The sequence below is a fragment of the Calonectris borealis genome, chromosome Z (genome assembly GCF_964195595.1).
Source record: "Calonectris borealis chromosome Z, bCalBor7.hap1.2, whole genome shotgun sequence".
NCBI lineage: Eukaryota > Metazoa > Chordata > Aves > Procellariiformes > Procellariidae > Calonectris > Calonectris borealis.
In genome coordinates, this window is record NC_134352.1 from 41,785,032 (window position 1) to 41,800,390 (window position 15,359).

Sequence of the window (15,359 nt, forward strand, 5' to 3'; positions counted from 1 at the left end):
CAATCTCCTTGCACTTCATACCAGTTATGTGGAACATCATTAAGAAGCTCAAATGTTTTACAAAAATATGCTATTGAAAGTAGCCCACTGAAAAGCAGGGAGAATTAAAACCCACCAAAAACCAGGACAAAGTCATTCTATCAAATTCTAAGAAATGGGATATCCTTTCTGTACCTGGCAAATATCAATGAGGAGACAATCGATGCTGATAATATTAGAGGACTTGGACTGTATTCATGGTTTCTGTAAAAATCTGAGGAAGAAGAAATAAGTCGAACAGCACGTCCTGTGGTCCCTTGGCCTGCTGCTGCTTAAACAATATAAAGGTAATCCTAGAGGATGCAGCACTTGGGGAGGCTTGTGGAACTCCCACACACAGTTAAATTTTGGTCAAATTGATGTTTTTTCTATTAAGCCTTTTCTTTCCTGTTTTCTCACAAGAGTTCAGAGCTCTAAAAAAGCCCTCCTGAGCCCTTCTCTCATTTTCAAAAATAAGTGCTTGACACTTCAGAAAAGTCCCATGACGGCTAAAACCAAGCTGAAGTCAAAGCAAAAAATAGAAAGCTTTAGTTGAACTCACAGAGCACACACCATCACCCATACTTTGTGATGTTGAGTTTCTCCATCTTTAAGCTTTCGAGAGAACATGTGTTTTATAACAGTAGTTGGTTCACACACACTCTTTTTTGCATAGTCTTCATCTATTAAGAAGTATCGAAACCTCTATAATTGTGTTATTTTTTTCAAATGCAAACATGCCAGAGGCTGCAAGGCAAGGCTAAGAGTTTTGACCACTCATACTAAAGCCTTATTGGTTGAAGAAAAACAGACAGTATCCATGACTCACCTTGTCTTGAAAGTTTGGATTGGATCCAATGCCACAGAGAAACTGAACCACGTCCACATGCCCGTACCGAGCTGCAACGTGGAGAGCGGTCTCCCCAGACTGCAATTACAGAAGAACATGCTGGTGTAATTTCATATGTCACCCCTAGATATACACTGCTGTGTACAGCTTGAATGCCCATACGCTGCATGGGGTACTCCTCCCTCCCCATAATCCAGCGGCACAGCTGCGGTCAGCAGAGATCTCCCGCTTACAAACTGTAGTTGTACGTAACAGATACACCACCACCTGACAGGTTATTTGTTCAAACGCCTTCCTTTTTCAGAACTTATTTTCCTAGTTAGTTTGTTCCAGGTCACAGCCACAATGGGATTTCTGAGCAGTATGAGGAGGCAGCTGTGTGTGCAATTGGTGTGGAAAGAGACGTCCTATTTCTATTCATACTATTTCCATAAGTCCCCCTTCGCCCTATATATACATTTGTTGTATCCTAACACCTTGGTATATCCTGGTGTATTTTGGTCATTACATGTAATTATTTGCAACCTTTTGTGGAAATGATACGAAAAAGAAATGGTATTTTTATTAAGAGAGTAACCTCTTTCCTAGTAGCCCTATCAAGAGTTGAACACTAGTTTTGCTAAGTGCCCTGCCTTGCACTAGTTCCCTCAACAAAGCGAACTGTTTCACAAGTATAATTGCCTCTGTACTGGAGCTTTAGCTAGTATAAAAACATCGCTACGGTATGAGATTTTAACAGCAACTAGTTTCTAGGGCAAATGTTGCTCAAGTAACACTGCTGGAGACAAGGTAAGTGCTCATCAGCTATAAATTGTTAGGCTTCATTATACTCAACTTAATAACAGTCAAATTTACTTGTCAGACAAAAGTGATTTTTAATCAAGAGGAATGAAAAACAGAATCACGATTTTACCCTGAGTTCCAATGAGAAATCTAGTCTTCAAGCGAAAAATAATTTAGGTTTGTACTTCCCCACCTACCCACCATGTACTCACCATATTTAATATGCACACTTGGTTAACATTTGTCAGGAAAATAAGCAGTACATCCAGCTACTTTAAAGCTGTGTTATCACAGCCCTATATGTCAGCTTATAAAACCACACTAAAAAAGCCAGTCACATTCTTGGAATTATGGCACAGCTGAAAATCATTCCAATTGAAAGACCTCTCTCTTTGATAAGATAAAGTTATAAAAAAAAAGGCTCTCTGCATGAAAAATGAAAATAATTTTTTTCTTACCTTATCCTTAACATCCAAAGGACATTTATTATCATTGAGAAATTTCAGCGTTTCTACATGACCATGCCGAGAAGCCCAATAGATTGCATTAGATCCAGCCTGTCAAAAATATTTGATTAGACGTTATTGATCAATTTAGAATCCTAATTCTAGATTTTCAACTGAGGTATACATGCACTTAGATGTACACAGATATATTGAACAGCTATTCAAGCTTATATGAACATATTTACTTCTTTAAAAAAAAAAATCTTCAAATTGGTTCAACAACCCCACATACCAACAATGACAAGAAAAACTCCTCTATGCAAGGATCATTAACAGGATCACTAACTGTTTGCAAGGATAATCCTCTTCCCCCTTGTAAGGGAGTTTTTTGGAAAGAACAGTCATGAGATAAAAACTTTTCTGCTGCTTACTTTACCATCTATTAGATAGATTAGATAGAGAAGCAGACAACGCTTCAAGTTTGCTTTAAATGAACTCCAGATCGTTACAACACATTTTGAAAAAAAGCTTGTTGCAAAGCATACCCTCTATCACATACAAGTTTTAGTTGCAATATTCCTTATCGCTAGAATGTACATTTATCATTCCATATTAAATAAAGTTCACCATTGCGTTTTAGGGCATTCACTAATTTGAACTAATTGAGGCAATTGTGTAAGCACGAACTACATTTTAGGATCAGTATCATTCAAATTACTTCAGCTAATAAAGTGATCAAAATCTGAGGATATGCACTAGTAATAAATGAAATCATTAAAGATTTGCTTTTATCTTTTTGCTGTGGCAGACAGAAAAACAGGCTCTACAGCCCAGATTTTGTCATTTCCAATACAACTTGGTCTGAACTGCTTGTCCCTTCCTAACTGTACTGAAAAAATTATACAGAATGGTGACAAAGCAGACCCCTGACCTTATCTTGAACATCAATACGGGATCCACGCTTTAAAAGCAACTGAAGCATCTGAATGTTTCCACAGCCAGCAGCAATCAATAGCGGAGGTGTTCCATGCTAACAATGAAATACAAGCAAGAACGATATATTTAATTTTTGAAGGATTAAGAAAAGAGAATGGAATAGAAGGCAGGCATTGAATGGCATCTCTGGATTTCCAGTTTCAAATTAAGTCTTCAGGGAATACTGTATAGAAAATACTTTGTCCCTTTGTCCAAAGAAATTTATCGCACAGCAATCTTCCATATTTTTGGGATGAATTCACATTTACTAAATGATACACCACACATTAAAGGCATGCTTTTCAAATTAGGAACATTAATGTTAAGCTCTCATTAGCCTAATTTGGCAAGAATATTCCCATTTGCAACTTCTTTATATCTACATTTTAAGCCAGATTACCTAAAGTGTTTGTTACACCACCTCAAAGACACAAGCCACTGGCAACATATGGGAAAGTTAAATGGGGCTGCACCATTAAAACAAAAAATACAGTGATTTCTTGAAATGTTCAAGACCCCATCACAGTAAAATAACACATACTCTTATATCTGCGCTCTTCAAGAATATTTCTCAAAGTATTTTATAATGAAGGTCACTATAACCATTCAAAAAAGTGAAAATTATAGCAGAGATGATTTATCCAAGGTTAAGCAGCAGAGTCAGCAACAGAACTTTGGTCTCTTGGTCTCAGTTCCAATAATCCCATTAGTACAGCAGCAGCACACTGAAATACTGTAGTAGGCAAGTAATTTCATTTCTGAAAATGAACGACACCATCTAACATTACATTCACATAACCAGTTTCTGCAGTAATGGGACTTTTGTTTCTAACAGTGCTTTGCAAAGTCAGTTTTGGCAGTCTGGTTATTCCTACATATTTTGCCATCTTCATCTGCCACAAGAAACAGCAACTGCAAACAAAAGCAAAGGCTGATATCTGATATACCACAGCTCTTGACAATAAATTTGATTAACACTTTTTCAAAGGCCTAGGCAAAAAAACCATTTTGGGCTCCATTTTCAGGTAGTTGGAGAAGACTGAACACAGAACACGTTAAAATTTCTTCTAAAGAAAGGCAGAATTATTTTGCATTCACTTGTCTTCTCCTTTTCGTTTCAGGTGTTATATTTCTATTTTACAACCACGTTGCTCTATTCAACAGGGTGATTGCTAGTCCCCCACGCACCTCAACACAGACCCACACTACCTTGTTGGGTTGATTGACATCATAATTTGTCAGAGATCCCAGAAGGTGCTGTAATCCAGGAACATTGTCATCATTGATGGCATGAATAATAGCTTTCATCACAAAAGAATCTTCCTCATCCTTGTAATTAAATGAGAAAGAAGAAAAATTCTTAGCTTCAAGGAAAAAAATCCCTACCTCAATAGCTGCCAAAACATCTAAAAAAATTTGAAACAGTAAAATTTTCAAAGTTGAGTGCTTCAACTGCAAGTTGTAATCCTTCATGAAGCATATAGCTAATATGTACGCATGTTATTTGAAAACCCACACCAACCCCCCTTCCCCCCTCCCTTTTTCTAGTACAATATCCTTCCCTCTTCTTCACACATGAACCTGTGACTCATTGAGATTCCAAACAGGTTTCTTTCATTAGGTGTATTTTCTTTTTCCTCCTAGGACTTTCAATAGATGCAATGCTTGCATGAAATGAAACTAATTCCATGCATATATGTGCACATTAAAAAAATCAAAGAGGTACAAAAATACAAACTGGAGTATCAAGTTTTGCGCCATCCAGGAATATGATACAGGAGAGGTACTTTGGACCTAGCTTTCATCTACTAAAGCGGACCAGTTAAAAATCTAGAACATAAGGAATGAGCCTACATACCTCTGCAGATGTAACTTTATTTTTCTCCCATGCACTAAAATATCAAAGAACTGAAATTCACTGAGCCCAGTATTTGCATCACTCTTACCTCCTCCCTCCTGAGGTTTCAGATTTTTTAGAACACTAGCATTAGGCTACAATCCTTTATGCTGCAACACACGTGTGAAATGCTGATCCAGTGTTAAAAGGCATACAGATAGCTAAGGTGGTAGAGGGAGGGAAAGGAGAGCAAGACCGAGACAACAAAGAGCATGGAAGCAGAAAGGTAAGAGGAGGAAAAGTGGAAACAAAAGTGCAGAGTTGCACAGGAAGGACACAGGGAAGAGAAAATGGATAAAAAGGTCTTTGCAGAATTTTTGGAGTTTGATTCTATTAATGCACAGAAAAGACGAGGTTACCCAGCTCTGAACATACTAACATACATACTTTGCTGATCGCAGGGTATTTGTGAAATGTGTATTAAAACCTGGAGAGTAACCTAAATAAGAATCTCTTTGGATTTACAAGCATTTGTAATTACACAGCATACAGATTGCTCCTGACTACTTAATTCTAGTAGATGTATATAATACCACAAACTGAATGCTGGCCAACTTCAAAATTTCCTCCTTAAATAACTGCTTCTTGTGCTACTGCTGTCTAGCATTCATTGGATCTAAGAGGGTCTCAATGATTTTGAATATTCTGTTAAAAAAATGCAATATCATTTTACTCTGTACAGTGCATGAAAAATTCAGAGGCAACTTTTTCACATTATAATTGCTATAGTACAAAAAATCCTCCTGAATCAAACTTCAAAACCAAGATAGATGAATTTCTGGCACTAGCTATCAGCCTCACCATGGTAATTAATAAATTAAATTTCAAGGTTTGTGTCATGCAGAAGATCAGACTATGGATAACTGACCTCTGTAGCCTTAAAATCTATTTCTTCCTACATGAGACAGATTCATTATGCACATTTTCAACAGCCCAATATTTCTGTTAGAATCATTTCAGAAAATGTTAAGTTTCAGACGTAGTAAAGCATTCTAAGCATGTAAGTACACACTTACCAGAGTATCATCACTCCTAGCGACACTCATATTACTTCTGGACAAGAAAGATCTTGATAATCTTTGGCACAAGGATATTAATCGCACTGATTGCTTTTTAAAAATAAGAAGAAAAAAGCTATATGTAAAAAAAAAATCAAAACAGAAAACTTGTGATAAGATGCTATTGCAGAGATTTTAAAGGAATACTGTCGTATTAGCAAAACAAACTGGAGTTTGACTTCAACACTCCCCATTTCCTTTTTATATTGCATTTGAACCTTCAATTTATTTTGACATTTATAATCCAAAGAGGCTATTCATATGCACTAAGCAAAGCTACATAGTATTTTTGGATTGCTACTATTTCACCCAGCTGTTCAAATGTAAAGCAATACAGATTTGTATTACATACTCTTGTTCACATTGCAAACATTTACATGTACATATTTTAAAGTATGTACACACAGAAAATCTAAACTGAGTCTAGATTAGCTGACAGCATTCCTTTAAACGCCATATTACAAAACAGTTTAACATATTGCTAGACCCACCATTTCATTCTAGGGCAGCAGACTAGTACTTAAATTTTATAAACACCGTAGATGTTCACCTAACACAGATACTAAATTGCGGCAAAAAAATTGTAGTGCATAGCTGGATATTTTGTGCCTTTCGTACTTCACAAAATCATCCTACTTCTTGGCCTTTGTGACAATGAATAAAACTCCTTTTCTAATACTAGCGACCTCTGTTGTCCCACGTTTCATCTCTCCTCATGATAAACATATTCCTCGTACAACAGTCCTGCCCTCGCTTAGTACCAGTGTGAATTCTCCAATGTGCACGCTGAAGGAGGAGGGACAACTGTCTTGATGTGCTCCTTGCACAGATCAACGCTTTCAGCTAATATCTCGCCCCGCTTCTGGAAAGATTAAGTCATGCCAACCTTCTAAACAGGTTGGCAGTCTCAGACCAAAAATCCTTTGCAAGAGAGACTAGTTTTTCCTTCCTACTCTGTTAAGTGTTGGCATAACTACTGGAATAATTAAATCCGTGAGGCCTGCTTGAGGGATGTTTGATTTACTGGGATTACTGTCACAAAAACATGTACCTACACTTAGAAGTGCCCTTCCTCTGAAACCACGACCAAGACAGATCATGACAGCGTACAGCTAGATGCATAAAACAAACAATCCACACACAAGCATTTGTATGCAGATCATTAACAAAGAAGTCTTCTTCCATATGCCATACTCAAGCACCTAATTTATTCCAAATGACAAAGGAACAGGTTTCTTCTTCCTTCTTCTCCACTCTTAAAAGCACTGATGTTTCCCTGGGACAGGGAACGCTACTGCATGTGGGTGTCACCAACATTTTGAAGATTTATTAAATGACTTACTTTCCATTTCCGTCGTGCTGCAAACTTTTTGAATTTCTCCATATTCACTGCAGATGCTTTTCTACTAAGTGCTTGCTGGGTGTCTTTAGGCTATGTGCAAACGGAAAACAAAGCTATTGTAAAATATCCTACAACTACAACCAGGACTTTCATAAAGCACCTTCCTGTATGTAAGACTCTGTTCTTCAGTGATGAATTATAACAATACTGCAATCATACTGTAATAATAAAGTAATTGTAAGCACATTATTTTAACATCCACAGCCTAGCGGGGCATGCAAATGGAATTTCTTGAGAAAATGCCGTAAAGGAAATCCAGATCTAAGAATATTTCATGCAATACTAAGATTTTTTTTTTCCTTTGAAACAGAAGAAGCCAACAGCCAACAGAATGTGATACAGAACTGAAAAAATTAAGTGGCAGGTATTACTACACACACTAAGAACAATGGTAGGTCCCATTTTCTCCCTCTCAACCTAGCAACACCACAACTGCCTGACCCAAACCAAACACTGTGGAACACTGAAAGAAGTGGACCACCGCCCCACATCAACTGCTTTCTTCAGTCTAAAGAGGAAGGACAGAAGAGAGATGACCCTTTTTTGCCTAATCTAAATAAGGAGATTAGAAGATGAAAAATGTGAGAGGAAATTGGACTGGATTCAGAGATTGTATCTTTGTCAGTGCAATGCTCCCTGAAGACTAGCTTCTCTGCCTCAGCATGATTTTAATCTCAATAGTGGGCTACTTCCCTGTTGCTAACTTATATAGAGGATATGTTAATGAAGTCCACCTTCTGCACATAGTAGTTTTCATACAGACAGCTTTCCAAAACAGTGTTATATTAAACAATTATGCCAATTTTCCTTGTTAAGGAACTTGAAAAGTGAAAGCAAAGTATGAAACGGGGAATGATTAAAAACAGGACAACAGAGAATGAATTACATGCTAACCTTGATCCAAGGATGCAGCAAACTATCTTGAATAGTCATTCTCTTCCTTTAATAGAATAAAAGAAAGCTGTTTCAGATAGTAAAAAATACATACTTCTGTATGTTTATTAAACTAAGTTACCGATCTCAAAATATAATGTAATTTGAAATACCAGAGACATAGGCTGCAACAGTACATACACAAGAGAAACAACTCACTTTGGATCCTTGACTAGAAGTCTTCGTATAAAATCTTTAGCTAGGGCACTTGTATTACTGAAGAACTCTTCTTCAAATTCATAATTCACAGCAGACACATTTGCTAACGTTTCCTGTTTGGTTTCTCCAAGAAATGGTGATGCACCACTTAGACTGCAAGAAAGACAGAACATTCCTGTCATTACATGTTGTAACATTGCTGTTTCAACCCTCTGAGATCAAATAATAGCAGAAAGCGAACATTTTTGTTTTCTGCTTTAAGACTGCAAACATACTTTCAGGAAGATGTGATCTAGCAGGGCAAAAAGTTTTGCTGTAATTTCAGAGAATATTGATTAAGATAAAGCTGCTGTGGAAAATCACCTACAGATTTGAAGACAGCTTCCTACGCTATCTCAATGTCGATTAATGGCCATTCTTTCAGTAATTACACTATTGCTTTTATGATCATTCAACTTGAATCATGATGTGCAATCAAAATGGTTTGACTTGTATAGACACCAACCCAGAGGACAGAATCAGAATTAAAAAAACTAGCATTTGCAAGAACCACCCATAGATTTTGGTACTTACAGAATATAAGTTATTACACCAATGCTCCTGGAGTGAAGGAAGAAAAAAAAAAACCAGAAAAAGATGAGGCAGAGGGGAGAGAAACAGATGGAGGGAGAGAGAGGAGAGAAAAAAAAAAAAGGTTAGAACATAAGAATAATCATGAGAGATTTATTTCAAGTAAGATCCAATAACTTACCACATATCTGCTTCAAGACCAAGAGGCTCATAATTTACTATTTCAGGAGCTAAAGGAGAAAGCAGGAAGATCAGTACCTAGTCAAAGAACAGATCTATGTCACTCTGAGCCTATATATGCCAGAGATAATAAGCTAAGATGCTGATAGATAAAAACACCTTAATGCAAGTCTAAGTCGGAACTGAATGCTACAAATTGCTTATTTAAATTTCAAAATGTCATGAATTACACACAAATTACATAATGAGCCAAACCAAGCTAAGCCACATACACTGTTTCATAGACTGAGAAAGAATAGTTTGAAGAAACAACAGTTTTCTTACCAACAAACTCTGGCGTTCCGAAGATATTTTTGAATTCATTTCCAAAGTCAATTTTGTGTGCTAAACCAAAGTCAATAATCTTGATTCGAGGCTTTGATACATTCTTGTCCAACAACATTATGTTTTCAGGCTTTGAGAAGGAAGAAGGGGGAGAGAAAGAGATACATAGGTAGGAAATGTCTGACACATACTACCATTCTTCAGCACTGAACACTTCCCTTTACCTCCTTCAGCCTCTTGAATTGTGTCTTCAGCAGAAAAATCCCGCCTTTTCCTATTACGATCTAACACATGCTAAAAATTAACTATAGTAAGTTAGGATTTCATGTTGATGACAGAGTGCTATGATTTCCACAGGGCCAAGATTTTACCTCTTGTAGATGCAACAGTTGCAGTTTTCACGTGGATTGACCCTAAGTGAAACACGCTGTCTTCAATTAAGACCACAGCCCCTACGCTATGGCCATTTGAGCAGTGCTGGGAGCTTGCAAGAAACAAAGCCCTATGGACGAGTATTTGGGCTTGGTTAACATTTCTCCCTGAAAGAGGTTTCTTTCACACTGCACAAGCAATCAGGGAGGTATACCTTGTTGCCTTTGGATCTACAAGAGAAATTTTAGCAGTGGTCCCCCTCCCGGATTTTAAGGCTCAACATACTTACAAAAAAGGATGAAGAGCAGGTTCTCATGTCTTTTCTAGCTGTATTTTAAAATATGGACTTTGGATTATTTTACAACAAAGATATGCAAAAATAGAACAAAGTTAGATGAAATGTCAAGGTTATCATCAAAGGAACCTGCTTCTGCACTCCATCACAAGTAGCATACGCAACCAGCTGCTTAGTCTACATATCCTATCACGTTCATAAGCTGGAGTGCTCTGAAAAGTTCCTGGAGCTACATCCATCCTGCTCACATTATTAAGGACTTCTGGATTCATTAAGGACCCCTCTTCATCATCACCCTTGTTTTACCTCTCTTCACCAATTACAGAGGCTGATATGTACAAATGTACTTTTCTTCCCTCCCTCCCTACATTTCTATTGCATGCTTTTATTGTTCTGCATACTTTAATTCTTGCTGCATACTTTAATTCTCATATTCTTGGTATCCAGTGTAAGGTTGCTTTGTTTTATTACAAGCACATTGGCAAAAATTTACATGTCATACTGTAAGAAATGTATTTCTTACTAGATTCACAATTCTTTCTCTTGCTGACTGTCACACAAAGACCAAATACATTACTGTAGGTAATGAGGATGAGACTGGAATAGGTATGCTTACCCTGAAAACCATTCCCTTGCCTACCTCATCGCCAGAACACAGCACCCCTTTCAGAACTGCACTGCAATATAATAATTATGCCTCCTTTTCCTATTATAGACATAGCTGCTGACTTAAGCAGACTTCAGGGGATGTTCAGCTGCCTGTCTCCAAAAAAAAAAAAAAATCTTACAGAGGAAAACATTCTGAAATTGAAACATTAAAAAAAGCAGTAACTGAATTTAGATATAAAAGCCCTCTTTTCTTTACCAAAAGGATGCAATTAACAGTTTTTCTAAAAACAAACAAAAAAGACCCAAAAGCAAAAAGAGGAAATTATCTGCTCTGTCTGCTCCAGAAGAATCTTTGTACTTAACTCTGTACTATTTCAATTTAGTAACTATAAATAATGTTCATGTGAACATAAAATGTATACAACAGCAAAAAAAAAAAGTTGGGGAAAAAAGCATTCTGTTCAGAACGTTTCATCCAGATCCCATTCGTATTCTGCAGAATCATAATCATCATTTTTATTTCAAGATTGTTTCCTCAGAATGGTTTAATTTCGTCGGAAGTTGCCATTTTCTGTGAAGAATCTTACATTAAAAACAGACGGAAACTATTTACGGTTTAGTAATTTCTTTTCAGTGGCTGAGCTTTCCCCTGTCTACATAAACTAGCAAACTACGGCCAAGATCTGCACGATGGCAGAGTTGTGGCTGGTGTACAATGGACTTTTAATGGATACTGCTCACAGTTGTTGAAGTTTTTATCTGCTCAACACACCTTAAGATCAAAGTGGGCAATTTGCAGAGAGTGGAGATACTGAACACCATTAAGTATCTGTTTGAGAAATTCTGTAGCTTCCTCCTCCGTGAGAGATTCTTTCTCAGCCAAGAAGTCGAAGAGCTCTCCACCTGCAACACTTGGAGAGCAGAAGCAAAGTTATTGATGAGCTTGCTTTAACCAACAGGTTCCTTTTAGTGTAGCTGTTCTCAGACCAGCCTTGAAAAGGATCCAGATGCTTTAAATGTTATCAATATCAAAAAAGGAGATGAAAATTACTTAATTCAATACCCAAAATAGTTAGTAACTACCCCTCCTCCCCTTGAAAAAAATACAATATAGAGTCATATTTTCAAACAAAAAAAGGTTTTAAAAACCAAACAAACATGGTCAGCTATATCTAAATTTAAACGAAGTAAAGCGCACCTACTCTCTTGTATGCACATTTAAAAGAATAAAATTAAATGTGAAGTAAGTATACTCAAAACATACTAATGTAACAGGACATCTAGAAAATAAAACATGAATTGGCTCATACTAACAGTAAAACATCAGATTTCTAACCTCCATTGAAAAATATAAAAGTCAAAGCTTACTTTGAAATAGCTACTGGTAGCTGTCCTACTACTCAGTTTCTAAACTCCTCAAAGCATTCAACTCTTTGAAAACATATTTTATTCTTTGAAATAGTGTATTACATTCAGCACGTCTGTTGTATTTGTACTCTAACATTACCACACCTTTCCTACAAGGAATGGCCACTACTGCCCTTAACACTACTTCTAGCAAGTTTTTTAGCTGCACAGGCAGAAAGAAGAGAGGTAAGAAGTAAGGAGGATTCATAAGCACATAGATTTTTGCATTTGAGGGAGAGGAATAAACTGAAGATGACTCTCTTCTCAGCTCAGTCAGCAGTCTGGCAGGAGTGATGATAATTGTCAACAGAAAAAGAGATACTGAAGTGAATAGGAAACACGAACTCCACTATTCTTAAAAAACTGCCCATCTTCTTTCAGGTAAGGACATAAACTGAGATGACTGTCCACTGTGGCAAACTGTTCCTCCTGTTTATAAAACCAGCATTATTACCTAGAAATGTCTTAAAGACTGCAAAGACGGTCATATTATCCCCTATATTTTGCATTGTATTGATATTAAAAAAATCCAGAAAGTACACCCTAATTTATGTTGCCTTTCTGTAGGGGAAAAAATAATCTGTTCACAATTTAAAGTTCTGATTATGAAAAATAATGGAATTAACATATAACAATAGCTAAACACTCTGAGCAAATTTCTGGAAATACATTTGACTTCTTTATCATGTCTACTTTTCAAGAGACTTAATCTGCATTATTGTAATGCAAATTGGATGAAAAGTGTATTTTAATGAGTTCTTGGAGCTTTCATTGAGCTGCCTAGACGACAATGTGAGTATTGTTTTCGGTATTATTTGTGTTGTAGTATTTGCTGCATGAAAGAAATTACTGAAACAAAGTGCCATTAAATATAAGAATTATAGACTGGAAGGAAGAGAGGCCATTTTAATAATCTTTTTTTTGTGGTAGAGACATTAAAATGAAATTTCTAAAGATTAAATACAGTTCTTTATTTTACAGAGGCTAGTCAGAAACACCTTACAAATGGATACACATATTCTCTCATTCTTTGCTTCTGACTGAAAAAATAGCAAAAGGTTTTCAGGCGAAGGTCTGTACCTCTGCAGTACTTTGTGATGATGAACAGAAACCCGGACGGTGACACAGTGCTGGCATTTCTCTTTGTTTCCAACTATTGGGCTAAGGGACTTGCACATCCCATGGAACTTGTTTCCACATGTTTCCAAGTGGATGTTTGCTGTTAATCGGAGCACAGCCACGCCACGCGGAGCAGGCAGACTCACTGTGGCTACTTCCCCAGCCGTGGTAGCAGTCATAGCAAAACCCAGCACCTTTATGCACTCAGCATGGTTTGGCACCGGCCTAACGGTCACACAGTTTGGTGAGCCGGTGGAGCCGGACCCTCGGCTGGGGAAGAGGGTGAAAAACTGCACCAAACACGTGGTTATCTGGTCTGCTTTTCCCGTAGATCACCCGCCTTGTGAAAGAGGGAAGGTGCCTGCTGATGCTTAAAGCATTCACCAGCCATCACAAATGCAACAGAAGTACTCAGACCATGCATTGTCAGCAATGCCAACCTGCAACACTGTGCTGCCCACGCTGCAGTCTAAAACAGACTATGACAGCGTCACACAGGTATGGGTATGTTTTACAGCTGTTACAGCTTGCTTGTTGGCATTTTAAAGATACACAGTCTCTGTGAAACTTACTAGTCATCTATGAACAGCAGCATTGATGATACATTTTCCTTTTAGATCCAAAAGAAAGATTTAATTCCCAAGGTTTACTTATTTTCGAGATACCTGACAAAGAAACATAACTGTATTTGTGTAAAATGGAAAGAGCCTCTTCATCTTCAGCTTTTTCTTAGCTGCAATCATTCCATTTTGAACAATTTCATACCCTGAAAGTTTAGACTGCATGAAATTAGAAGTTTGATGCACATGCGTTTTTACACATCTCAGAGATACCACACTTGTGAATAGTTAATTGCATGAGATCGCATACAGCTCTTCTCTAACACTGCTGAGTACTCTCCTCCTGTCTTTGCCACAGGTTGGTTGTAGTGACATTTCTTTTATGATTATATCATAGGCCTTATAATAGCGCACAGGTAATATACCTAGTGCTTGTAAGTCTTCAAATTGAGGTCCAGAGAAGCTAACAGGTTAAAAATAATTTACAATTTCTTTTTTCTTAAAATTGGAAGTTAATTAGCAAAAGTGTTAGATTTTTCCAAAGTGTTGTGTGCTTCTTTAGATGCTTAAGTACTGTCACCCTAAGTGACTCGGCAGCCCTTGCTTAAGGAGTAGGTGAGTGAGGAGGGACTGGATGTAACGCACTCAAAGCTTTGTTCCAGAAGAGGCTGTACCTCTGGTCTGCAGGATTTTAGTGTGCTCCTTCGCGTTATGCACCTCACCCTTAATGCCTAGGGTGAGATCTTACACAGGTTCACCTCAGAAAGCGGGCCACTGCGACTTCTCCTGTTGGTAACTCCTCAGCTGAGGGGGGGCGAGCTCAGTACCCCATCTTCTCCCTTTGGGCGCTGCCACTGCTGGCAAGCACAGTGCCCAGTCAGCTTCTCCTGCTGCTTACTTTTACTGGCAGGGACATAAGGTGTGAGAGAAATGGGGTTTTATAGCAACGATGAGTAAAATGTTAAACTAGCACACACGAGACGACCTGGAAGCTCAGAAAAGCCCAGCTTCTCAGAAAGGTCCCTCTGCTTCAGGTGGCCTCCAGGGGCCCTTCCCATATGTGAAGGGCTCCAACCCACGTCCCCACAGGAGCTGAGTAACGCAGATTGTGTTTCTTAGCTTCTTCTTCAGGCTCGTCACAAGACTGCTTATTCCCTACTTCCCTGCTGACTCTGGCAGGTCTGATACTAAGCTGTACCACCACAGGTATACAGAAAACCACAGTATCACTGCAAGCCAACTACTTCAAGCAAGTCACAGAGGGTTAATACAGGTCCACACTCAACATCCTTTACAAGTTTCACTTCCACAATTAATTCACTGGATTATAGTGCCTCCAGGTCTATCAGCAGAGTCTGCTTTCACAGATTTCGTAACCAAATTAGTTACCTAGAATCACTAG

At 37.9% G+C, this 15,359-nt stretch overlaps 1 protein-coding gene across 2 annotated transcripts in view; it reads right to left on the minus strand.

Moving 5' to 3' along the window:
* DAPK1 (death associated protein kinase 1) overlaps window positions 1–15,359 on the minus strand; it is a 90,872-nt gene that overhangs the window by 27,673 nt on the left and 47,840 nt on the right. For both annotated transcript variants that reach the window (XM_075138133.1, XM_075138132.1), the window contains 12 exons: window positions 11,644–11,782; window positions 9,596–9,725; window positions 9,273–9,321; window positions 9,095–9,121; window positions 8,522–8,674; window positions 8,324–8,369; window positions 7,370–7,459; window positions 5,986–6,078; window positions 4,282–4,401; window positions 3,029–3,127; window positions 2,110–2,208; window positions 848–946 (listed from right to left, as the gene is read on the minus strand). In XM_075138133.1, coding sequence (XP_074994234.1) covers window positions 848–946; window positions 2,110–2,208; window positions 3,029–3,127; window positions 4,282–4,401; window positions 5,986–6,078; window positions 7,370–7,459; window positions 8,324–8,369; window positions 8,522–8,674; window positions 9,095–9,121; window positions 9,273–9,321; window positions 9,596–9,725; window positions 11,644–11,782 — 1,144 coding nt within the window. The remainder of the gene's footprint in view (window positions 1–847; window positions 947–2,109; window positions 2,209–3,028; window positions 3,128–4,281; window positions 4,402–5,985; window positions 6,079–7,369; window positions 7,460–8,323; window positions 8,370–8,521; window positions 8,675–9,094; window positions 9,122–9,272; window positions 9,322–9,595; window positions 9,726–11,643; window positions 11,783–15,359) is intronic.